The 19,808-nt window shown below is 51.6% G+C and overlaps 7 protein-coding genes across 7 annotated transcripts; 3 read left to right on the top strand and 4 right to left on the bottom strand.

Moving 5' to 3' along the window:
* Nucleotides 1-2,006: 2,006 nt before the first annotated feature.
* Nucleotides 2,007-4,693, top strand: CDV56_108997 (uncharacterized protein; the record flags this gene model as incomplete). Its single annotated transcript, XM_026762616.1, has 2 exons — nt 2,007-2,290; nt 2,386-4,693. 2 exons carry the CDS (start codon nt 2,007-2,009, stop codon nt 4,691-4,693), a joined length of 2,592 nt encoding a protein of 863 aa, XP_026616946.1.
* Nucleotides 4,694-4,997: 304 nt separating this feature from the next.
* On the bottom strand, nt 4,998-7,046 carry RTC5 (TLD domain-containing protein; the record flags this gene model as incomplete). The annotated part of the gene is made up of 2 exons (XM_026762656.1): nt 4,998-6,877; nt 6,998-7,046. The coding sequence occupies 2 exons, from the start codon at nt 7,044-7,046 to the stop codon at nt 4,998-5,000; spliced, it is 1,929 nt and encodes a 642-aa protein (XP_026616947.1).
* A 627-nt stretch (nt 7,047-7,673) lies between these two features.
* On the bottom strand, nt 7,674-9,320 carry NMT1_2 (glycylpeptide N-tetradecanoyltransferase swoF; the record flags this gene model as incomplete). Its single annotated transcript, XM_026762694.1, has 3 exons — nt 7,674-7,871; nt 7,940-8,723; nt 8,809-9,320. The coding sequence occupies 3 exons, from the start codon at nt 9,318-9,320 to the stop codon at nt 7,674-7,676; spliced, it is 1,494 nt and encodes a 497-aa protein (XP_026616948.1).
* Nucleotides 9,321-9,969: 649 nt separating this feature from the next.
* On the bottom strand, nt 9,970-11,701 carry CDV56_109104 (tetrahydrofolate synthase; the record flags this gene model as incomplete). Its single annotated transcript, XM_026762723.1, has 3 exons — nt 9,970-11,376; nt 11,478-11,609; nt 11,684-11,701. 3 exons carry the CDS (start codon nt 11,699-11,701, stop codon nt 9,970-9,972), a joined length of 1,557 nt encoding a protein of 518 aa, XP_026616949.1.
* Nucleotides 11,702-12,291: 590 nt separating this feature from the next.
* CDV56_109128 (putative phosphoinositide phosphatase (Sac1)) lies at nt 12,292-14,530 on the bottom strand (the record flags this gene model as incomplete). The annotated part of the gene is made up of 3 exons (XM_026762747.1): nt 12,292-12,468; nt 12,533-14,268; nt 14,323-14,530. 3 exons carry the CDS (start codon nt 14,528-14,530, stop codon nt 12,292-12,294), a joined length of 2,121 nt encoding a protein of 706 aa, XP_026616950.1.
* Nucleotides 14,531-15,274: 744 nt separating this feature from the next.
* Nucleotides 15,275-16,212, top strand: YPT5 (Rab family GTPase; the record flags this gene model as incomplete). Its single annotated transcript, XM_026762778.1, has 5 exons — nt 15,275-15,344; nt 15,422-15,441; nt 15,502-15,528; nt 15,601-15,792; nt 15,865-16,212. 5 exons carry the CDS (start codon nt 15,275-15,277, stop codon nt 16,210-16,212), a joined length of 657 nt encoding a protein of 218 aa, XP_026616951.1.
* A 937-nt stretch (nt 16,213-17,149) lies between these two features.
* MIC60 (MICOS complex subunit MIC60) lies at nt 17,150-19,218 on the top strand (the record flags this gene model as incomplete). Its single annotated transcript, XM_026762796.1, has 4 exons — nt 17,150-17,263; nt 17,333-17,438; nt 17,498-19,107; nt 19,174-19,218. The coding sequence occupies 4 exons, from the start codon at nt 17,150-17,152 to the stop codon at nt 19,216-19,218; spliced, it is 1,875 nt and encodes a 624-aa protein (XP_026616952.1).
* Nucleotides 19,219-19,808: the final 590 nt, after the last annotated feature.

The raw sequence follows: 19,808 nt of genomic DNA on the forward strand, positions 1-19,808 counted from the left end.
GTCATAGGGGAAGATCTAGGAATATCGTTACTCCTCGAAAGCTCTGAGCACAGCGAGAGCAGCAACGGAGAAAGTAGCCACACGGTTATGACCTAGAATATATCAGTTCTGTCTCTGTCTAGGGAATAGGAACGTTGAAAGGAGTTTGCGACATACCACCGTAGCCTACACGTTCCCATCGAACCTTCTTCACGGCCGATGTCTCCCCGGACCTGTTCTCCCAGATCTTCACCTCGGTTGGGCCACCCTCTTCCTTTTTCTGGTACACAAGGGTGCCAGGGGCATCGTTCTGCTTTTCACCAGTGGCAGCAATCCAGACACTACGTCCTTCGTACCAGGGGATCTCGACATCATTGAATGCATGAATGATGGCGAGATCCAGGCCTTTGCTGGTGTAGCCTGACCTCGCGTCTTCCTCGGCCGAGGGTCCGACGCCCGTCAGGCGTGCAAGGCGAGCGGCCGTGTCCCAGTGGTCGACGATATGGCTTCTTACCCATCTCTGTACACGAGGGTAACCCATCAAGGGAGAGAGCATCGGGGGCGTAAAACCCTTGAAGCTGTAGGATTCGATAAGGTTTCGCAGGTTGCTGAATGATGCCAGGAGGGTTACGCCTGCGAACGGTTCGGGGTCTTGAATGGCGGGTTGGACAGCTGCGGGATCCGGGGACCCGAAGGCGTAGCGCTCGGCGACTGCGGCGCTGACAGCTGTCCCCAGGCTCTGTCCCGTGATGACGATCCTGGATGGCGGGATGTTCAAAGGACCGGCGGTCAGGAAATTGATGAGGGAGACACCGTCGGTAATTAAGCCTTCTTCCGTCGGGGAGCCGGTGGACACTCCGAACCCGCGATAGTCGATTGCGAAGACATGGACGGGGTTGGAGGGCGTTGACAAGCCCAGAAGCATGCGATAGATTTCGGGTCTCTGAGCGGAGCCGAGATGCGCAGCATTGCCGTGAACTGCGGTTGATCAAGGATTGGTTAGCATACTGCAGCTTTTGATTGAGTCGCGAGGTGAAGAAATCAATGCACTTACAGTTGACAACTACTCGAGCGTTAGGGTCGTTGGCTAGGAATTTGAAAGCTGGGGTTCGGGTATAGTCTTCAGCTGGTCCAGATGGCTCGTTCGCGTTGAGTTCCTCTTCGTGCTCAAGACAGAGATGTAGAGGGAGTAAATGCCAGCCATAGATCGTCTCGTTATCAGGGGTAACCAGATTGAAGGGCTGGACCTGCGTTCCTGGCCGAGTCAACTACGGCCACTTCATGGATATCTGGGCGTTTCCACGTACTCAGGAATCCGAAGCGCTCGACCTGATTGACATCCTCCCAAAGAGCGGGATTGACTTTGTGCGCATACAAGGCACTATGCGTATGTTGCAACAGTTGTTAGTCGCATTCTTAGACATATGGATAAGCAAAGCGTACAATCTTTGGACATTGGGCCATGTGAGGGAGCAGATAAAGCTCACATATACCAGACCTCCAGCGGCCAGCGTCCAGTAGGCCTTTTTGAAGATTGGTTGTAGCTCAACCATCGTGGAGAAGGATCTAATAGCCAGATCGTATGAGCACGCAAGCCATTTCCTCAATACGAGCTTCCGAAAGAAGAGAGCAGAGTGAGTGCAAGCGATGAAAGAGATAGGAAACGAACCTCGGGGACCCGCCGGAGCGAGTGAAAGATAAGCCTTTGATGGGGCGAAATATTATCAAATAGTCATTGGAATAGATAGAGACTGTATCTATATAGATCTAGACGTAAATCTGAAGCAGCTGTAGAAGGAGAAAAAGAGGCAGTTATAGAATGAAATGATTCATGTGTGACATCCAGCAGTAGAAAGCGGCGTGATTTCATCGCTTGTGAAGTCTCCGCATTCCTTTTCTTCTCCTCCGCAACTCTCCCTCGCCTCTTTCGTCTCGTCCCCTCCAGTCACTCACAGAACCGTTGGAGATGCTTTTGATCTCCTCTAGCAAGGTTCTTCCATTGACTGCCTCGCGTGTGATCGCTTACCATGGCTGAGAAGCGCAAACTCTCCACCCGCGACCGTCGCGAACCCTCCGCAAAAAGACGTCAATCTGAAGCCGCGCCTCAATCTCAAGCTCAACAAGGCTCTTCTTCTAAGAAGAAAGGTTCTACACCGAGTGTTGCTCCCACGCCTCCACTTCCTCCACCTGAATCAGAGTTGATTGAGAAGCCCCTGCCGACGAAGATCAAGGATGGAGAGGCTCTCCCCACACTGTCCTCGCCGCAGCCTGCCGACCTTTCATCCAGAGAGTATCAGTCAATCGCTGAGAGGTTCGTACTTCAGGGTTTCGTCGAAGGCAGTGGCCTTCGCTTTGTGCTTGTATCCTTTAAGCACTTGAACTGACGAGGTTTCTCTGTTACAACAGTGCTGTCCTTCTCGCCTCCTTGGAACGGTCGAAGAAGAAATGGCTCAGCGACGGCATTCTAGAGCGATACTACACCAAACCCAAGAAGTCTAAAAGAGAGCAGATTGAAGGCAAAAATCCTCCCAAAGAGTCCATGCTGAAAGTTGGACCTTGCAACATCGCCGTTGGGCCTCACCTTTTCGATGCTGTGCTGTACACCGTCAAAGATCCTAACGCGCCGCCACCGATTCAATACACTCCCCCCCAGCGGCCGATGGTTCACTATGGCCATCCCAACAACTTCCAGCAGTACCATTCCTATCCTCATCCGCCACCATCTCAGCACTCACGCCAGCCCTCTCATTACTCCCCCGCCCACTCGGCTTCACCACAACCGGCTTACCCCCCGGGCAGCCAACATCCGCCTCCACATCCAGCCCGAACACCCAGTCATCCGCCTACTCACCATGCTCCTCGTCCCCCCTACACCCCTCAGTCAGCCCAGCGTCCGCCCGCGTCTCAACATGCACAACCCCCTCAACCTCCAAAGCCCAGTCCGGACCCGGTCATTCAGATGCTTGCGACCCGAGCTGCTTCAGACCCCGATCTCAAAGCGTTGATGAGAGTGGTTGCTAGCAGCAAAGCGTCTCAGGAACAGCTCCGAGCGTTTCAGGCTCATATTGATGAACTGAATGCGATCATTCGTGCGAGAGAGCAACAGCAACAGCGGCAGCAGCAACAACAACAACAACAAGGGCAAGCTCCAGGCAGTGCTCAATCGCAGACATCGCGCCACACGCCGCAACCTGCGCAGCAGGGAGTTCAACAGCGACAACATCAGCCTTCACCGCTACAGAATTCCCAGCATTCGCAATCACAGCAGCCGAGTCAACAGCAGGGCCCGTCGCAGGCCCAGCCAGGCTCGACCCCCCAACATCGGCCGCACTCACAATCACAAGCTAAGCCGCAGCCGCAGCCGCAGCCGATGTCAAGAGTGGAAGTTCATATTTCCAAGCCCTCGCCAGCGATTCAGTCTGCAGTACAGAACTCCAGTCAAACTCCAACCAAGCAACCTCAAACTCCCGCTGCTCAGAAATCTAATGCTGCCCCTTCGGTCAAACAGGAGCCGGGAACGACTGCGACAAGTCGACCGCCCTCTGGTGGTGTATCTAGTCCTAGTATCGCGGTAGTCCCGCCAGCCCCTCCAGGCCCGGCTTCTAGTGCTCAGCAGCCAAATTCGAGTCCTGCGGTACGACCAATGAACCAGCCTCCTCCGAACCACACTCCAGCACCACGTCCAGGTGCCCAGTATCCGCCATTCCAAGGCCAATCTCCTTCAATTCAGTCACGTCCACAGCAACACGGGTCTCCTGCCTATTATCGTCCCGCTCCTCCCCCGCCTCCGCCCAGGGTGGGCTACAAGTCGGTTGTCTTTGAGTTTACCTCACCATTGACTCCCTACGGAAGTAGCACTTCGGGCCACGCAGGTTCAGGGGACCGATATTTGTTCCCCGAGTACTCCATTTTAGAATGGCTTCCAGGCGGGAACACGGTTCTAGCGTCTTTCTTACTCATCCGGAAGGTGGACCCCAACACACCGTTCCCCATAGAAGATGCTTCAGTGACGACCACGTCACGAGCAAAGGGCAAGTCGACTTCAAAGTCGAAGAAAGCGGACAAGAAAAAAGACAAGGCAGCGGAAGGCGAGGAGGGCAAAGAGAAAGACAAGCCCGATGAGGCCGCGAAAGAGAAAGACAACACTCAATCCTCTAGTAATCAGGATTCCGCTTCCGCCGCTACCGACCCCAAGCCGAACGCAGCTGATTCGGCCAAAGCGTCAGACGATAAAGGCAGTCAGAAGGCTCAGGCTGAAACTCCCAGCAAACCAGATTCCACCAAATCCAAGGAGTCAAAAGAAGACGCAAACAAGCCAAATCTTAAGGAGTTCTACCAGCCCGTCACGATTCGCATCTACAGCGCCAACCCGAAGTTCCTAGAGCCTCTGGGCCGGGTGGTCAAGCCACCAGACGAGGTGCGCAAGTACATGAATGAAGTCATGGATCGCGCAGAACGTGCCCCCGAGGGATTCCTCGCCTTCCGTCTTCCGCGCGAGAACAAAGATGAACACGAGGCCGAGGACACGAGAAAAAGCGGAACTCCTGCTCCTGCAGCAAATTCAGGCGCGCGAAGTCGGTTCCTAAAGAGTAGGGCTGCGGATGAGGAATCGGAAATCGAGAACATCGATGGGCCTGTTGAGGAAGAAGACGAAGAAGAGGAGTTGAAGGACTTCTATGGGCCCCCGACTGGCCTTACGCCTCTCAGAGTATGAAATGGAGGCCTATGGCGAGTATTCAGCTCGCATAAATCATGTATTATATATCCTGTTTGTCGTACCTCTGTAGCGTCAGAATCCATGAAACACAGAATCAATGCTTGTTCATAGCATGAGCATAGCATGAGAACTCTCTTTCGAGTGGACTTTCCAAACCAACGACTCGATATAGATGATGGATCATGCCGACAAAAATCAAACCTGCCCGTCTGAGCATCCGCATCCCATTCGTTGCCTGCAACCAGAAAGAAACGTCGTGAGTTGACTTGGGGCACAAAAATCAGTGCCCGTGAATTCGGCATCAAATACTTCCACCACCCCGTCCAGGCCTATCGCCAATTAATCCAGCAGTCTCTAGAAGCCATCTCGCGCCCTCCATAGCAGAATCCCCTGCTCCAGCTTTCAGATTTAGGTTTCGTCTCCGTTCAGCCTCACGGGCTTCAAATTCCCACTTTGCCCGCTGCAACTCGACTGCGCTCTGCCTTGGCTCTGCAGAAGATGCGTCCGAAGGCTCAGGGACCAAGCCCCATATTTCCAGGGTGAAGATGTCTATCTGCCTTTTAACCGTTTGTTCCGACGGTGACCTTGTAGTAGCTGGGGGGAGGAAAACGCCATTGTGGCCGATGGACGAGACATAGAAGGTTGCAGATTCGAGACTCGCGTCAATGGTCAAGCTGCCTGCTCCAAGAGGCATAGGCTTCAGGTGTTGGCTTCGAGATGGAGGCGGAATCTGGCATCCAATTGCTATACCCGTACTGGTGGAGAAGTATGCAACGGGGGCATTTGGCTTTTGCACGGAGGGTGCAGGATTGCCTTGCAAGAGCTGGTGCTTTGGCGAAAGTTCAAAGAGACAGGGCAAGGCCGAAGAGTCGGAAGGCTTCGTTGGAGAATGGGACAATGGTGCAGATTTCCAGGGCTGCGGAAGGTACGCTCCCAGCGTAATCATGCCCTCTCCCTGTTCGGATGACTCAGATACGACACCCTCGAGGAGGAGTAGTGTGCCAGCGTTCCATGTGAGAACATTGTGAGAGAAAGAGGTTAATGATGAACCGTGTGCAGCTGTTGAGAAAACGGGATGCAGGCGCATGTTTCCCCGGAGTAGATTGACGTTCGCGGTAGAAGAAGAGAGGAAGAATGAAAGATGAGATACAACACTCGACTTGAGGATGGTCGACTCAAAACTTCCGGAAAGCATAATCGTCGATGGAGATGATCGTGGACCATCTGGTGGCTTTTCAATTGTGTCTGTTACTGTTGCGTCAGATCCACTCTTCTGGGTCAGATCCAGGTTCTTGCTGAACAGAAGATGTTCGAAAAGGGGCGTCAATGGATCAAAGAGATATGGTAAAGCGGTCGAAGTTATGTTTGCAAATGATTGATAACCGATACCACCATCGGAGTCTTCAATACTGAAGGCAGCCAAAATGGTATCAGCCTCTGTCCGAACGCTCTCCATTCGCGCCTCGTTCAGGTCTGAGGTATACGTCTTCACTGACTCCAAAGACTTTAAAGGTGCAATGACAATCAAGAGCATCAGAAGACGACGGAACGTAGCGACGGATATTCGAGCTTCATAGACCTTCTTATCGATGCGAGAGTCATGCTTGAACACGTCAATAGCATCCAAAGATTCCAAGGCTGCCAGGGCGAGATCATCATCATCCTCATCCTCGTCCTCGTAGTCATCGTTAGCAGGCGCATCAATCTCAAATCCGGTCACACGCGATTTGGCAGCGGAAGAATCATCTGTCTCCTTATGCACATCCTCCTCGCCTCGAGGCCCACCGACATCACGCCTCCCGACATCAGCGAGACTTCCGAACAAAAGCTTGATGCGGTCCTTGCGCGCTCGTCGAAGAACTTTCCCATATCGTTCTGTTAGCAAGACTGCAACTTTCACCATGGCCTCGAAGGTCAGAACGCTCGGGGCCAATGTATTCTGAAAGGGGAATGCGCCCAAGTACGAAACCATCCGGAAGATCACCGGTCCAGCATCAAGCGGACAGTGGGAATCGCTACTGTCAGGAATACCAAGAAAGTCCGAAAGGATCTTCTCGTTCCAGTATTTTATGCCCCCCTGGTCTATTGCGCGAGAAAAGAAGTTATCTTTGAAGTGAGTGAGCTCCAGCGGAGTGAAACATTTAGTCGCGAAGCGCTCAGCCAGCACCTGGCTTAAGTGTTCTGTCGTCACATTAGATTGGCTTAGCAAATCTGCCGCTCTTCCCGTGCCAATTGTGTCGAGGAAGTGTACGTTGCTAGGAGTCGGTGGATTCGGGAAGACCGTGGTGGTCAAATACTAACCTGGGGTGCCTGTGTGGCCCATATGTTCAGTCGACTGACCGACACCCATTTTGAGCAGGCAGAGAGAACAAACGATGTATCTGAAAATGTAGCAGCCTTCAATGCAGACCTCAGTGCATACACGCGCTCTATCGATTCACCCCTCATTGACCAAGTCGAGAAGTGGTATAATGGCTGTTGGATGGGGGTGGACTGCGGAGTACATACGAGGAATGGGAGTTTATGATAACAGTCAGCTTTAGGCTGCAGATTCGATAGCCAAGACAAGATTATTCATAGTTATTCATATTTCGAGGACCAGAGCGATTCCACTGGACAATCGGCCGGATGAACAAGACAATCTGTAGATGCGAGGGAAAGCAGCAGAGGGTCTGGACCTTCCATGTGATGACGACGTCACGGAAACGGCAATGGGGCTGCCTTGGCGCCTGGGGCACCCCGTTACATGACAAGTTGCTGCCCCAGGCATCATAGTTGCCTTAAAAACAGTAGATCTACATTTGTACATCGTTTTACTCACAGGTATAATTAAAGACAGAAATATCGTGAGAAGCGATTTCAATAATTTTTCCTACGCTCATCTTCATTCTCAGAAATTTGTCCCGATTCACTTCATAGTAGAAAATAGCTATAAGATGTGATCGTCGAGGCAATGATCCATGGCGTGAGAAGGTTTCTACAGCATAACAATGCCAACACCTCCCATTCTCTTCTCATCCGGCAGGTTCTTTTCGTTAACTCCTCCGGGGACAGGGGCGGTGCGATAGTTGTAGAGGTAGAAATGAAGTTGGCCATCGCCAGCTCCAAATTTGAGTTGCTCAAGGAACAGAGGGTTGTCGTGAAGTGTGAGTGCGTTGAAAACATCAAAGTGTGCCTATCAAAGATAATGTCAGCTTCAGTAAAGCAAATCGAGACAAAGGGCAGTGGAGTTTCTATGGTTACCTTCTTGGCCATGATCAGAGCGTCATTCATCAGCATCAGCAGACGCTCTTTGAGAGCCTTCATGTCATTGGTGAAGGCCGTCTCGGTTGCATAATAGTACAGATAAGCAGCACGCACATTGTCGTGCTTGGGGTGCTGAATGACGGTGGATTCGAGGTTGTAGAAAGAGAAGAAATCGGTGATCTTGTGCGTTTCAGCGTCCTCCGCCACGTAAGCCCAGACGACCTGCTCTTTCACTGTCTCTGGCTTATGCACGAGCCAGTGGTCGACTTCCTCCCGTGTAAAGGCCTGGTTCAGAGCAAAGCGCGACGAGTATCGTTGCAAAAGATCATGCACGGCGTCAATGTCTTTGGGTTCCATGGGGCGAAGACCGGGGGTGGAGGTATTGCTAGGAAGGTGATTCTTGGTGATCTGGCGCGCCTTGGTGGATCCAGCAGGGAGAGGCGAGAAGCCAACTTCGTAAAGCTTCAACCAATCCAAAGGACGGTGGTAGTAGCGGCACGAGCTGACAGGTGTGGGAAGCACCACGCCGGCAGTGTAAATGGCTTGGTAAATGCCATTGAGGTAGCAACGACGGGTAATTTCTTTGATAAGAACAGGGGTCAACCGTTTCGAGCGAAGCTTCTTGTGGATGCACAGGAAATTGATCTCGACGACCTTGATCTTTTGATTGCGCACATTGATCTCTGTCGGGACACCGCAAATGGACGCTACCAATTTGCGCGACTTGGTAGCGCGGACGCCGACGTGCCATTCCTTTTTCCAGCCAGGCGACATAAGAGCCCTATAGTCAGATTGTCAGCGCTCAAATAATCCACTCTCTCACACGCCGGTAGGGACAGATCCTTTCGGCCACGTTGTGCACCCACCAGTGTAGGAACGACTGCGAATATCGGAATCGGAACATGGCATTATCGTCCTCGACGTAGTGATATGTCAACAAATCCCACAACTCCTGCAGCTCAGTCTCGTTCGTCAGGTCGAGCGTCGCCCATTCAAACCCTTCAATCAGAGTATCCGGTTCCTTCGAGACCTTTTCAGGATCAATGATCTTGATGGGCCCACCAGTATCGCTACTCGTCTCATCGAATCGAGGCACGGGCTGCGTCTGCCAGAACTTGTACGATGCCATATCCTTCTGATTCTTTCCGGAAACCGACAGACCCGTCAGCAGTTCGGCGATGTTCATCTTGCGCATGGCCTCCGCAGCCTTCTCCTTGTCCATGCCGGCCATCTCGTTCCTGAGAGCGGGGTTGTTCTCCAACAGCGACTCCGCCATCTGAGGGGTTATTTTCACCGCGCCGTCTTTCTCATTCTTGGACTTCTTGTCGGGAGACTGGGCCTCGGGGGCCTTGCCCTTGGGATCCTTAGAGTCGGACATGACCTCTGGCGTGTGGAGAGCGGGATGGGGTGGTTGAGATTCGGGGGGCGCGAAAGCATGGATTGCAGGAAGGTTTTCGGCGATGGCCCCACGACACTACACTACTGATTTGATGGTGACAGATGTTTCGCGGGTGACCACAGCAATAATTCGAGTCGCATTTAGATTAACCACAAGCACAGAGGTAATCAGACGGTAGTGAACATAACTTCGATTCAAGTGACACGTGTCCTCCTTAAGATCTATATTATCTCATATTAATAGGGTCTTATCGCCTCCAATCTACTATCTATTTTGATTCTCCATGTATCCTCCGAATGGACCTCGAAAGAGAAACGTCTGACACCATCGTAAATGCTTCTCGAGTCACTCGGCTAAAAAGAAAAATTTATATTGCAGCACATCACTCTGCATTGATCGTTTTCTGTCGGTGTTCATTTCAAATATGGAGCCAAAAGATCCAGTGTGGGCATGTTCTAGAAAGAGAGGTCTTGTTGAAAACCGGTTGAACGCCTCCTGGCCAGAAGAATATGATGATATATGAGACGAAAGGAAAAATTTCATATGGGTATCTTCGCGTTGTTGAAAACCTTTTGACAGGCAGAAAAGATGCGGATCCTGAGTATTGTAATGAAATGTGGCAGTAGCCTTATTGTGGACCAGGTTTGGTCTCGATAACGTCAAGGAAACCGCCGACTAGGTGTAAGCTGCCCGTGACAAAAGTCATGACAGGCGCTTCATCATGACCTATACGACCTCTCTCCTGTGTCGCAAGCTCCCGAGCAAAGTCAACAGCCTCCTCGATAGTGCCAAAGACCTTGACTTCCGCCTTGGGGTCGATGGCATTCCATTTCTCAGCAAGGCTGTTCTGCACCCGTAGCCTTTCCACATCAGATGCGTTCGTGTTCATGCTTACGAGGTCCGGTCGGTACCCGGCATCCTTGTATGTCACGTTGGTGCAGAATATCGCATGGGTAAATGGGGTCCCCGACCCTAGAGCACTGGAGAGAGTTTCATGGAGCGCTTGGGCGAGAGCATTACTGTCGCGGGTTTGTTGGTTGAAGATCAGAAGCCGCAGCTTCTTCTCTGCTGCAGCCTTCGATGACGAATTGATCGGAATCTGGGAAGCGAACCATTGGCCAGCCAGTTTGATGCTCTCCAATGTATGACCGCCGTCAATGTACCATGTGATGTCTTTCTCATGTCTGGTCTCGCATCGGCCGCCCAATCGAGCCGTTTCCAATCCCTTGCGAAACTTGGGCGGTAGAGGCCTCTCCATGAAGTCCGAGGGAATATCTTCAAGTCCCAACCTCGCAACGAACTCGGCGGCAGTAGCTGCAGCCAACGACGCATTTGCATATTGAAAGTCGCCGGCAAGGCCAAGCTTGAGCTCACTGCCGCTATTCAGTTCAGGGTGTCTCGACACGATCTGCAGCTGTGTTCCCTTTTCCTGCGCACGCTTGTGTAGTACTTCCTCGGCACTGGCGGGTTGAGGTGAACTGAAAGCCTTCGCGCCTGGCTTGATAATTCCACCTTTGTGCCAAGCTATCTCCTCCACTGTGTTCCCCAGCAACGCGGTATGGTCGATCCCGAGGCTTGTAATGGCAGTTGCAACAGGCCGCTCAATCACGTTTGTGCAGTCGTACTCCCCGCCAATTCCACACTCGATGACTGCGGCATCCACACCTTCACTGATATATGTATGGAACGCCATCAGGGTCAAATAACGAAAGTATTGAGGTTTCGTCCGTGGATCTGAAGGGTTCTCTCCGGCCACTCGAGCAGCCTCCTCCAAGCGGTCCCATACCTCGAAAAAGTATTGCGCGAACTTTTCCTCGGAAAGCGGGGCATTGTCGATTTTAATGCGCTCGCGGGCAAACCGCAGATGAGGGGAGGTATACAGCCCAACCTTGGTAATTTTTCGGGAAGAGCTTTCCAACTCGGGTGATTGCGAGACAGTGTATTGAGAAAGGATAGATGACACAAAAGCTGACGTTGAGCCTTTGCCTTTCGTGCCGGAGATGTGAACAAGATTCAGACGGTCCAAATCAGAAGGCTACACATGTTGTAAAGACGTCTCATCAGCACATGACCATATGTATTCAAAGTTGAGCAAGGCTCCGCCAGTATAATATCAAAGCTGGGAAGAACACGCACCTTGTACCCGATGCGTCGGAGCCACTCGATGGTCTCCGGAATGGACCGTAAATTCATGTTCTGCCTGTCTTTATTCACCTCCTGGATGACGGTGAAGTTGCTCTGCAGCAAATTCAGCGCTGAGATGGCAGCCTAGTCCGGAGCTCAGCATTATTGTATCAATGGCGCGGGGTCATGGATACAATGACCGCCATAGCGTCACTTACATCATAGTTTCGAGCCATTGCCGATGATGAGCAAGAAAAAAGGCGCACCTGATTACTTCTGAACGGGCGAGGGAACGATGAGAAGCCTCTCATCAGGGCTGGATGTGAAAAATCTTTCCTGAAAGGCGGGGGGAAGTACGAGATTATGTGATTGATCTTTTTTGTAGTGCCTGCATGACCGCGGGTCTCCGACACTCGGAGATTGGGAGACTTCCTTATCAGCAGCATCACGTGGGGTCAGTCAATTCTCCTAAGCCTCACTTTTCAGACCTGGGCGAAGCATTAGTCTGCAGTGTGAATTCAGTCTGATACTATCTAGAGCATATGGGAACAGTCCCCGGAAGACCCTAAATCAGGACTAGGACGCAAGACGCACGCAAAGCAACCCATATGTAAATACATCTGGCTGGAGGAATGGGTTGAACCACGAATCCAGTGGTGAAATGAGAATGATCAGAGTAATAGAATATTGAAACAGAAGAAAATCACAAACCGCTGTCTAGCGTAGAACTACACAGGAGCATATGCCATGGACACGCGCTATTACAATGATTTAAAAAAAAAAAAAAAAAAAAAAAGGGCGGCGCTTGGAGGGAACAGGGCACGAATCATTCAATCCTGGTTTTACCTTCTTCCAAGAAAACCAGGCGAGCATTGCTGTAGCCCCTTTGGTGCCTCCTCGCAGGAAGCAACTGTCCAACGATCGGGTCGGAACGTGCTTTGATGAGTGCATCCTGATAGCCCTCGGATCCAGCCGTAGGAATATTCAGTTTTGGCCAGTTGACCTATGCGACCGTGACGTTAGTGATAAATGACCATGTTTACCAATGGTGTAAAGATCAAACTTACATAGAGCATGCCATGCGCGAAGATGAAGCGTGCGCACCAGGCCGAAACAACAATCCAGAAAAAGACGAATATGCGGATAGGCCAGACAGCTGAGTCCGGCAACCGCCTCGTGAAAATCGAAATAAAGATCATGAACAGGCCTGCAGCAAGGATGTAAGGGATTGACTGGATGATCAGCGGCCTGCGGTCGACGAAGAGCTGGATGTTGCCAAGAGCGGAATCAGGAGGCAGATAGGTGCCCAAGAACACATCAAACCCATCTTGTCTGGGGCCGTCCAGGAAGTTGTTGCGGATATAGCGGGTGATGGAATTGCATAGATCCTGCACCATTCCAGCCCGTGTTCGTTGGCCGGTGCGTGTGAAGTCCGTCTTGAGGGCACCTGTGCCGGAATAGGCTTTCGAGACAACGTCCGCATTGTCAGCCCAAATGTTACGGAACAGGTTCTCAAACTCCCGATCGTCATTAGCTGCTTCGCCTGGACGAAGGACTCCCGCGTCCATGAGCTGCCGCGACACAGCCCATCGCCCAAGCATACTCTGTACCACATTCGTACGGTCAAGGCAGTCCATGCAATTGGTCCGAACGACGCTTGACTGAAGGGACCGGATTTCTAACGATCCGCCAGGAACGCCGGGATCCTCAACACCACGGAAGTATCCGCCTCGTGAAAGTCCGTCGAGAAGACGTTCCAAAAGCAGCTCGGCACGATGCCATCTCAGGCCCTTGGTCTCATTGTGGAAATCGAAGTAAATGTAATGGAGGCGGTCCAGTTCTTTTTGCCTCTGGCTGGGCTCCACTATATGGACTTTCTCGGAAGTGTTTTCATCAGCCTCGGTGTCCTCGATCGAAGAAGACATCAATATGCGCACTAGCTGTTCGTAGGCCTTCTTCACGCGCTCCTCCCTGCCTTTCTGGTTGACGAGATTAACCATGTAGTTCTCCCCGTAGATTCTGATTTGCTCCGAGAAATGCTTGCGCGCAGCATCGACAGCCGTCTCCACTCCACGAACTTGAAGCTTCGGGGTGTACTTGAGATTGTTGACTTCGGCCCAGTATACGGGTACACTTCCTCGTGTCTGCACGAAGGACATGACCTGGAGATCTTGACCCGAGCCACCGGATTTATCCTTGACCAGAGACTGTCCTGGCGCAAAACCAGAGAGCCCTCCCGCCGCATCGTTGAGGATCACGATCTGTTCCGTCTCATTATAGTTCGAAACGTGGCCGTGCTCGTCTATGCCGCGCGAGAAGTATCTGGTCCCACCCCGATGCCTAGATCTTCTGGTGATAAGGGCAAACGTAAATGAGGTTGACTTGACCCTGGCCGGGGTGATACGTAGCATTCCAAATATCACCGGCAGGATGAAGGGGTCGGCTCCGGGTTGCGGACCGTGGCGCATACCGGTTGCATCATGTGCTCCGAGACTGAAATCTATGAAGTCAGACTGAATGAAGCGATTCCAGAAAAACCGATCGTCAGTGCGCTTCCACATCGGAAGGCCGGGATCACTCTGAGATTGACGCTGGAAACTGTTGGTAAGATCCAATGCATAGGAGAAATACATCGGTCCAGTTCGGAGCAATTCTTTCAATAGTGCCAGGTAGGTGTCTTCATCATGATCGTGCAATGGACGCTCGCGAAGGGGCAAGAACTCGGTGGCGGCGACCTTGTATACCATGTGTCCGCGAAGTCGGCCCATGGGCTGGGCCTTTGTTATGACTATGAGGTACTTGTCTGCGACAGTCAGCATGGAAACTGAAGGTAGGACATAGCTGACATTCAACCTACCCAGTTTGAGCTTGATCATACCCAAGATACCAGCGATGCTAGATATGCGTTTCGCGCCGGACAGGGCACCATCCGCAAGGCGTAGGTCGCCGGTTGGACGATCGACAACGAGTGTCTGAGCATTAGGTGACGATGGAGAAGTGAATACATAATGAGAGGGAGAGGCATGCAGGTTGATGTCGCGGAAGGGAAGCACAGAAGGAGCCATTGTCGATATCTCCCACTGTTGAGAGGATTGAGACTTGAGAGGATATGGGTCGGTCAATGTGAACGGAAAGAAGGTTGCGATAGTACGAATTTAGGGAAAGGGAACGAAATTAATATCAACGCATAGTGCGTAAATAATTTTTAGAAAGGAAAGAAGTAAAGAGAAGGACAGACTGAAAGAAGGCTGGAGAGAAAGGGAACTATCGTTGAGTTCTAGATAGTAGTAGTAGGTAGGTACTCTGGTGGTTACGCCAGCATGTGGTTGATAAAGTAAGGTACCGACCGTGTGCTGCGCCCATTCCAGATGATAAGTCCCACCATGGAACCTAGGCAAGACGCAGAGAGGTACAAGGTAGTAGTACTACCTGGCAACCATTATTATTACCACTACGGAGTACTGCGTAGTACTAATATTTCAGTTGGGAGCGCCACACCGCCCCGCAGGTCATTCAGTTGCCTTAGGCCCTTAAAAGTCAGTTGTGACTTGTGGCTGACCCCCCCTTCGTCATCTGCTTCTACCAGACTACCTACAGTACGGACTACTCCAGACCAAGACTACAGTAACCTTACCTTACCAGCAGGCCGCCATCAAACCTCCCCCGGTATCCCGATCCCGCCTTCATCACTCTCAAACCATCCCTCAGAGCGTTCTTGCCTCATTCTTATACCACTTTCGCCCTCAGAGATCTCGGCGCTTGAATTCTAAGATACATCCTGAAACAGTGCTTCTTTCAAATCAGTCATCATGGCCTCCAGAGCGCCAGCAGGAACCCGTCCCGGTGCTAGATTCGCCCAGTTCAAGCTTGTCTTGCTTGGTTAGATTGCCCTCTTGTTCTGTCTCGCTGCATTTGTTTCGAGTTACATTACTGACGTCTCTTTGTTTGATTCGCAGGAGAATCCGCTGTTGGAAAGGTTAAAGCTCTTCATAGCCGCTATTTGTGTTCTGTCGGTCGCTGACATCTTATCCTCCAGAGTTCACTAGTTCTGAGATTTGTCAAAGTGAGCTTTGGCCTTCTTCTCCTGGTGCCTGTTGGCTCATGGAGACAGCTTAGAAATTAACGGATATTATAGGATCAATTTGATGACTACCGAGAGTCGACGATCGGCGCTGCCTTCCTGACACAGACCATTTCGCTGGACGAAAGCACAACGGTCAAGTTTGAGATATGGGATACCGCTGGCCAGGAAAGATACAAGTCCTTGGCTCCAATGTACTATAGGAATGCAAACTGTGCTGTCGTTGTCTACGACATCACTCAGGCTGTACGCGCCCCAATCACCTTGTCTGCTATCAGGCTACTTCGAGAAACTAATTCAGGCATTTTGTGCAAATAGTCATCGCTGGACAAGGCAAAGTCATGGGTGAAGGAGCTGCAGCGACAAGCGAACGAGAATATTGTTATTGCTCTCGCGGGTAATAAGCTGGATTTAGTTACGGAGAATCCCGACAAGAGAGCCATTCCGACTGCCGATGCCGAAGCTTATGCACGTGAAGCCGGACTGCTTTTCTTCGAAACATCGGCGAAGACTTCGACAAATGTGAAGGAACTTTTCGCCGCAATCGCGAAGAAACTCCCTCTCGATCAGGCGGGCCCGCGCAATCTGCGCACAACTCCTCGTCCCGGTGTGGACTTGCGGCCGGAAGCACCTGGCACGCAGGGCGCCGGAGCTTGCAACTGTTAATTGCCGAAATTTCTACCCTCCTCCTCAGATTCGCCTCCCGAGATCCAGATTCTTTTCCCCCTTCCACTTCTTGTGCCTAGATATGCGAGGTCCGCATCCTCCAGTCTTAAGTTGGACCAAATGATGCCGGCCTTGCTTCGCAATATGTTTTAATGGTGTTTCAGTGACTGAGAAATAGCTTCAGATGGAATGAACAATACTTTGCGCTCCTGCCTCAGGTCACCTTGCTTCCAGTCTTCTCGATCCCAGGCCATCAATCGCCATTTTTGGCTGCGGAATCCGAACATCGTGCCAGGGTCAATTTGGAATTGGCTCTCTAGATACTATGCGACAGGGCTGTACCTTCGCTCTATTATCTTACCTTGTCTCTAGCTGTTTCTGGTTTGAATCCGGCGTCTGCATTCTCTGATGGGCTGAGTTTTGTTCTACTTTTGTCACTCTTCGCTTGTCTTTATTCACTCCAGGTTACATCAGTATGCTATGCTTATATAATTCTCATTTGAACAACGTGCTCGAAGATTGACAGTGGAGTTAATCACTTTGTGCTTGATTTTGCTTGCATTATGCAGTATAATGTCGAAGGACACGCGCGCTTGAAGACATCCAATACTCAACGAGGTTGGATATTGCCAACGGAGCAGTAATACGAAATAACAAGATATTTGTTTCTCAGAGATGTAGGCATTCAGTTTAAAACGCAAAAATGGTTGCATCACCCTCTCTCGCCCTTGATAGCACGGAGTATGTAGTTGGTGGCAGAACTCGGGCGGTGCAACCTCTCCAGAACTAAGCCACTTGGATATGGCTGTGCAGGGCTCCTCGGAGCGGATCGTAAAAGCATCATCTCAATTCCGGTCCGCGATTTCTCTCTTGCCAACATCAACCCCCTCTTCTTAACCCGCCTTCAGCGTTTTCCTCTTCTGTTGTGCGGCCCGCCATGCTGCGCTCTTCTTTCACACAGAGCCGACGGTTGCTCCTGTCTCCAGCTCGCTCACGGACAGCTTCGCAATGGCTGCCAAAAGCTGGAGCAAGCAACCGCTTTGCCGGCCAGGTATGACGACAATCTGCCCTCCTTGGTATGTTCGGGCATGCTTGCTAATATCAATGGCATCTTACACAGAGATTCTTTGCTGATGCCAAACCTCCCGTCACTGGCGCACCTACCCCCGCCGCCCCTTCTTCCGAATCACCTATTCCTCCAGAGACCGTCCCCAAGCCATCACCAGGTTCGACTCCCATCGTCCATTGAAGTCGTTGACGATTCCGAGTGCTAAAATTAGTGCAGCTGCTGAGGCTCCTCTCCCTCCCCCGCCCGCCCCTGCTCCTGCCCGTAAGACCGGGCGCTTTCGAAAATTCCTTCTCTACTTGATTTTGACGTCTGGATTCGCCTACGGTGGTGGTGTCTTCCTGGCGCTCAAGTCTGACAACTTCCATGACTTCTTCACGGAATACGTTCCTTATGGCGAAGACTGTGTTTTGTACTTTGAGGAACGTGACTTCTACCGCCGCTTCCCCAACACGCTGAGAAACCAGAACCGTGCTCCCAAGGATGAGGGCAACAAGGTCACAATTCCGAGCAAGAGCGGGCTTTCCTGGAAGGTTGCAGAGGAGCAATCTGGAGCTGATGTGTCACAGAAGGGCCCTCATATGAGCGCGCTCGAGAACGGCGACAAAGCGCAATTCAAGCCTGGCGCCGCTAAGCCTCAGGAGAAGGTCGCCGCTGTCGAGAAGGCCAAGGAAGATAAGGCTGCCAGGGAACAGGGCTCTGAAGACAAGAAGAAGACGCAGGAGGAACCCAAGAAACCCGCAGCTCCAGCAGTGACGCCCATTGAATTCGCAACCGTCAGTGAGGGCGATGAAGAGGTCGTGCAGGAACTGGTCAAGACTTTCAACGATATTGTCACTGTCATCGGCGCCGATGAGAACGCGCACAAGTTCTCCGGTGCTGTCAACAAGGCAAAGGAGGAGCTTCGAACGATTGGCGAGAAGATCATCGCCATCCGCAATGAAGCGCGAAACGCTGCCCAGGAAGAGATCAAACAGGCCCATGCGACCTTTGATGAGTCTGCCCGAGAGCTCATTCGTCGCTTCGAGGAGGCACGTGCTCATGACGCTGCTCAGTATCGGGAGGAGTTTGAAATTGAGCGCGAGAGACTCGCCCGTGCTTACCAAGAGAAGGTCAACACAGAGCTGCAGAGAGCTCAGGAAGTGGCTGAACAGCGCCTCAAGAATGAGCTGGTCGAGCAGGCCATTGAGCTTAACCGCAAGTACCTTCACGAGGTGAAGGATCTGGTTGAGCGGGAACGTGAAGGTCGTCTAAGCAAGCTGAACGAGTTGACCGCCAATGTCGGCCTACTCGAGAAGCTGACTACCGACTGGAAGGAAGTGATCGATACCAACCTCAAGACCCAGCAGCTCCAGGTCGCCGTGGATGCCGTCCGCTCCGTGCTCGAGCGCTCTACCGTTCCCCGGCCTTTCGTCCGTGAGCTTGTTGCTGTGAAGGAGCTGGCTGCTGATGACCCGGTCGTCGAAGCTGCTATTGCATCGATCAACCCAACTGCTTATCAGCGTGGTATTCCCTCAACGTCTCAGATCATCGAGCGCTTCCGCCGGGTGGCCGATGAAGTCCGCAAGGCAAGCCTTCTGCCCGAGGATGCTGGCATCGCCAGCCACGCGGCCAGTCTTGTCCTGAGCAAGGTTATGTTCAAGAAGGACGCCGTCGCGGGCAGTGACGACGTCGAAAGTGTGCTCCTTCGCACCGAGCATTTGTTGGAGGAGGGTAACCTCGACGCCGCTGCTCGGGAGATGAACGCCCTCAAAGGATGGGCCAAGATTCTGAGCAAGGATTGGTTGGGCGACGTGCGTCGGGTGTTGGAGGTAAAGCAGGCTCTAGAGGTAAGATAATGGCCTTTCGCTTCATTGTTACATTTATACAGATGAGCTGACATATGTACTTTACAGGTTATCGAGACAGAGGCGCGCCTCCAGTGCTTGAGAGTTGAATAGATAAAAGACTAGCGATCGCTTTCTGTTTCGCGTATATGTTCCTATAGTCTATGGAAGACTTGTACCTTTAGTGGCACCTCTACGTTGTTAGACTCAATGCTAGATATTCCTTTTGTATATTTCTTTTGTGTATATTCTCCATCCATGGCTGTAGGGTTTCCTTTGACGTCTTCTGTATGAATCCTGACTCCTGAGTCTATATATAGTGTTTGTTCTGTTTGTATTACACGTGCAGCTTCCAAGCAGCTTCCAAGCCGTTGACGCATTTGCTGATCGACCAAATCTCAACTCGAAGATCTCGAATCTGAAAGTTGTGGTGAAAGATGACACTTTGTTATATCTTGCCGCTATGCTCTTGAGTTGACCAGAGATAGAAGTCGGCATTGTGGTATCTTCTCTCAATAATTCCATGACTCCAACCACGTAACACGCAACTCCTTCCTTACTTCGCGGGAGTGACCCGGACGCTGTCTCGGCTTTGATGTTAAACAAACCGGTGATTCCGTCGAATCGCTATTTGCATCGTTTATATCGATTTTGAAACATAGGAATAATTTGGCATCAAAACCTGCTGCCTAACTCGAATCTGA

Source organism: Aspergillus thermomutatus (genome assembly GCF_002237265.1).
Source record: "Aspergillus thermomutatus strain HMR AF 39 chromosome Unknown NODE_32, whole genome shotgun sequence".
Classification (NCBI taxonomy): domain Eukaryota; kingdom Fungi; phylum Ascomycota; class Eurotiomycetes; order Eurotiales; family Aspergillaceae; genus Aspergillus; species Aspergillus thermomutatus.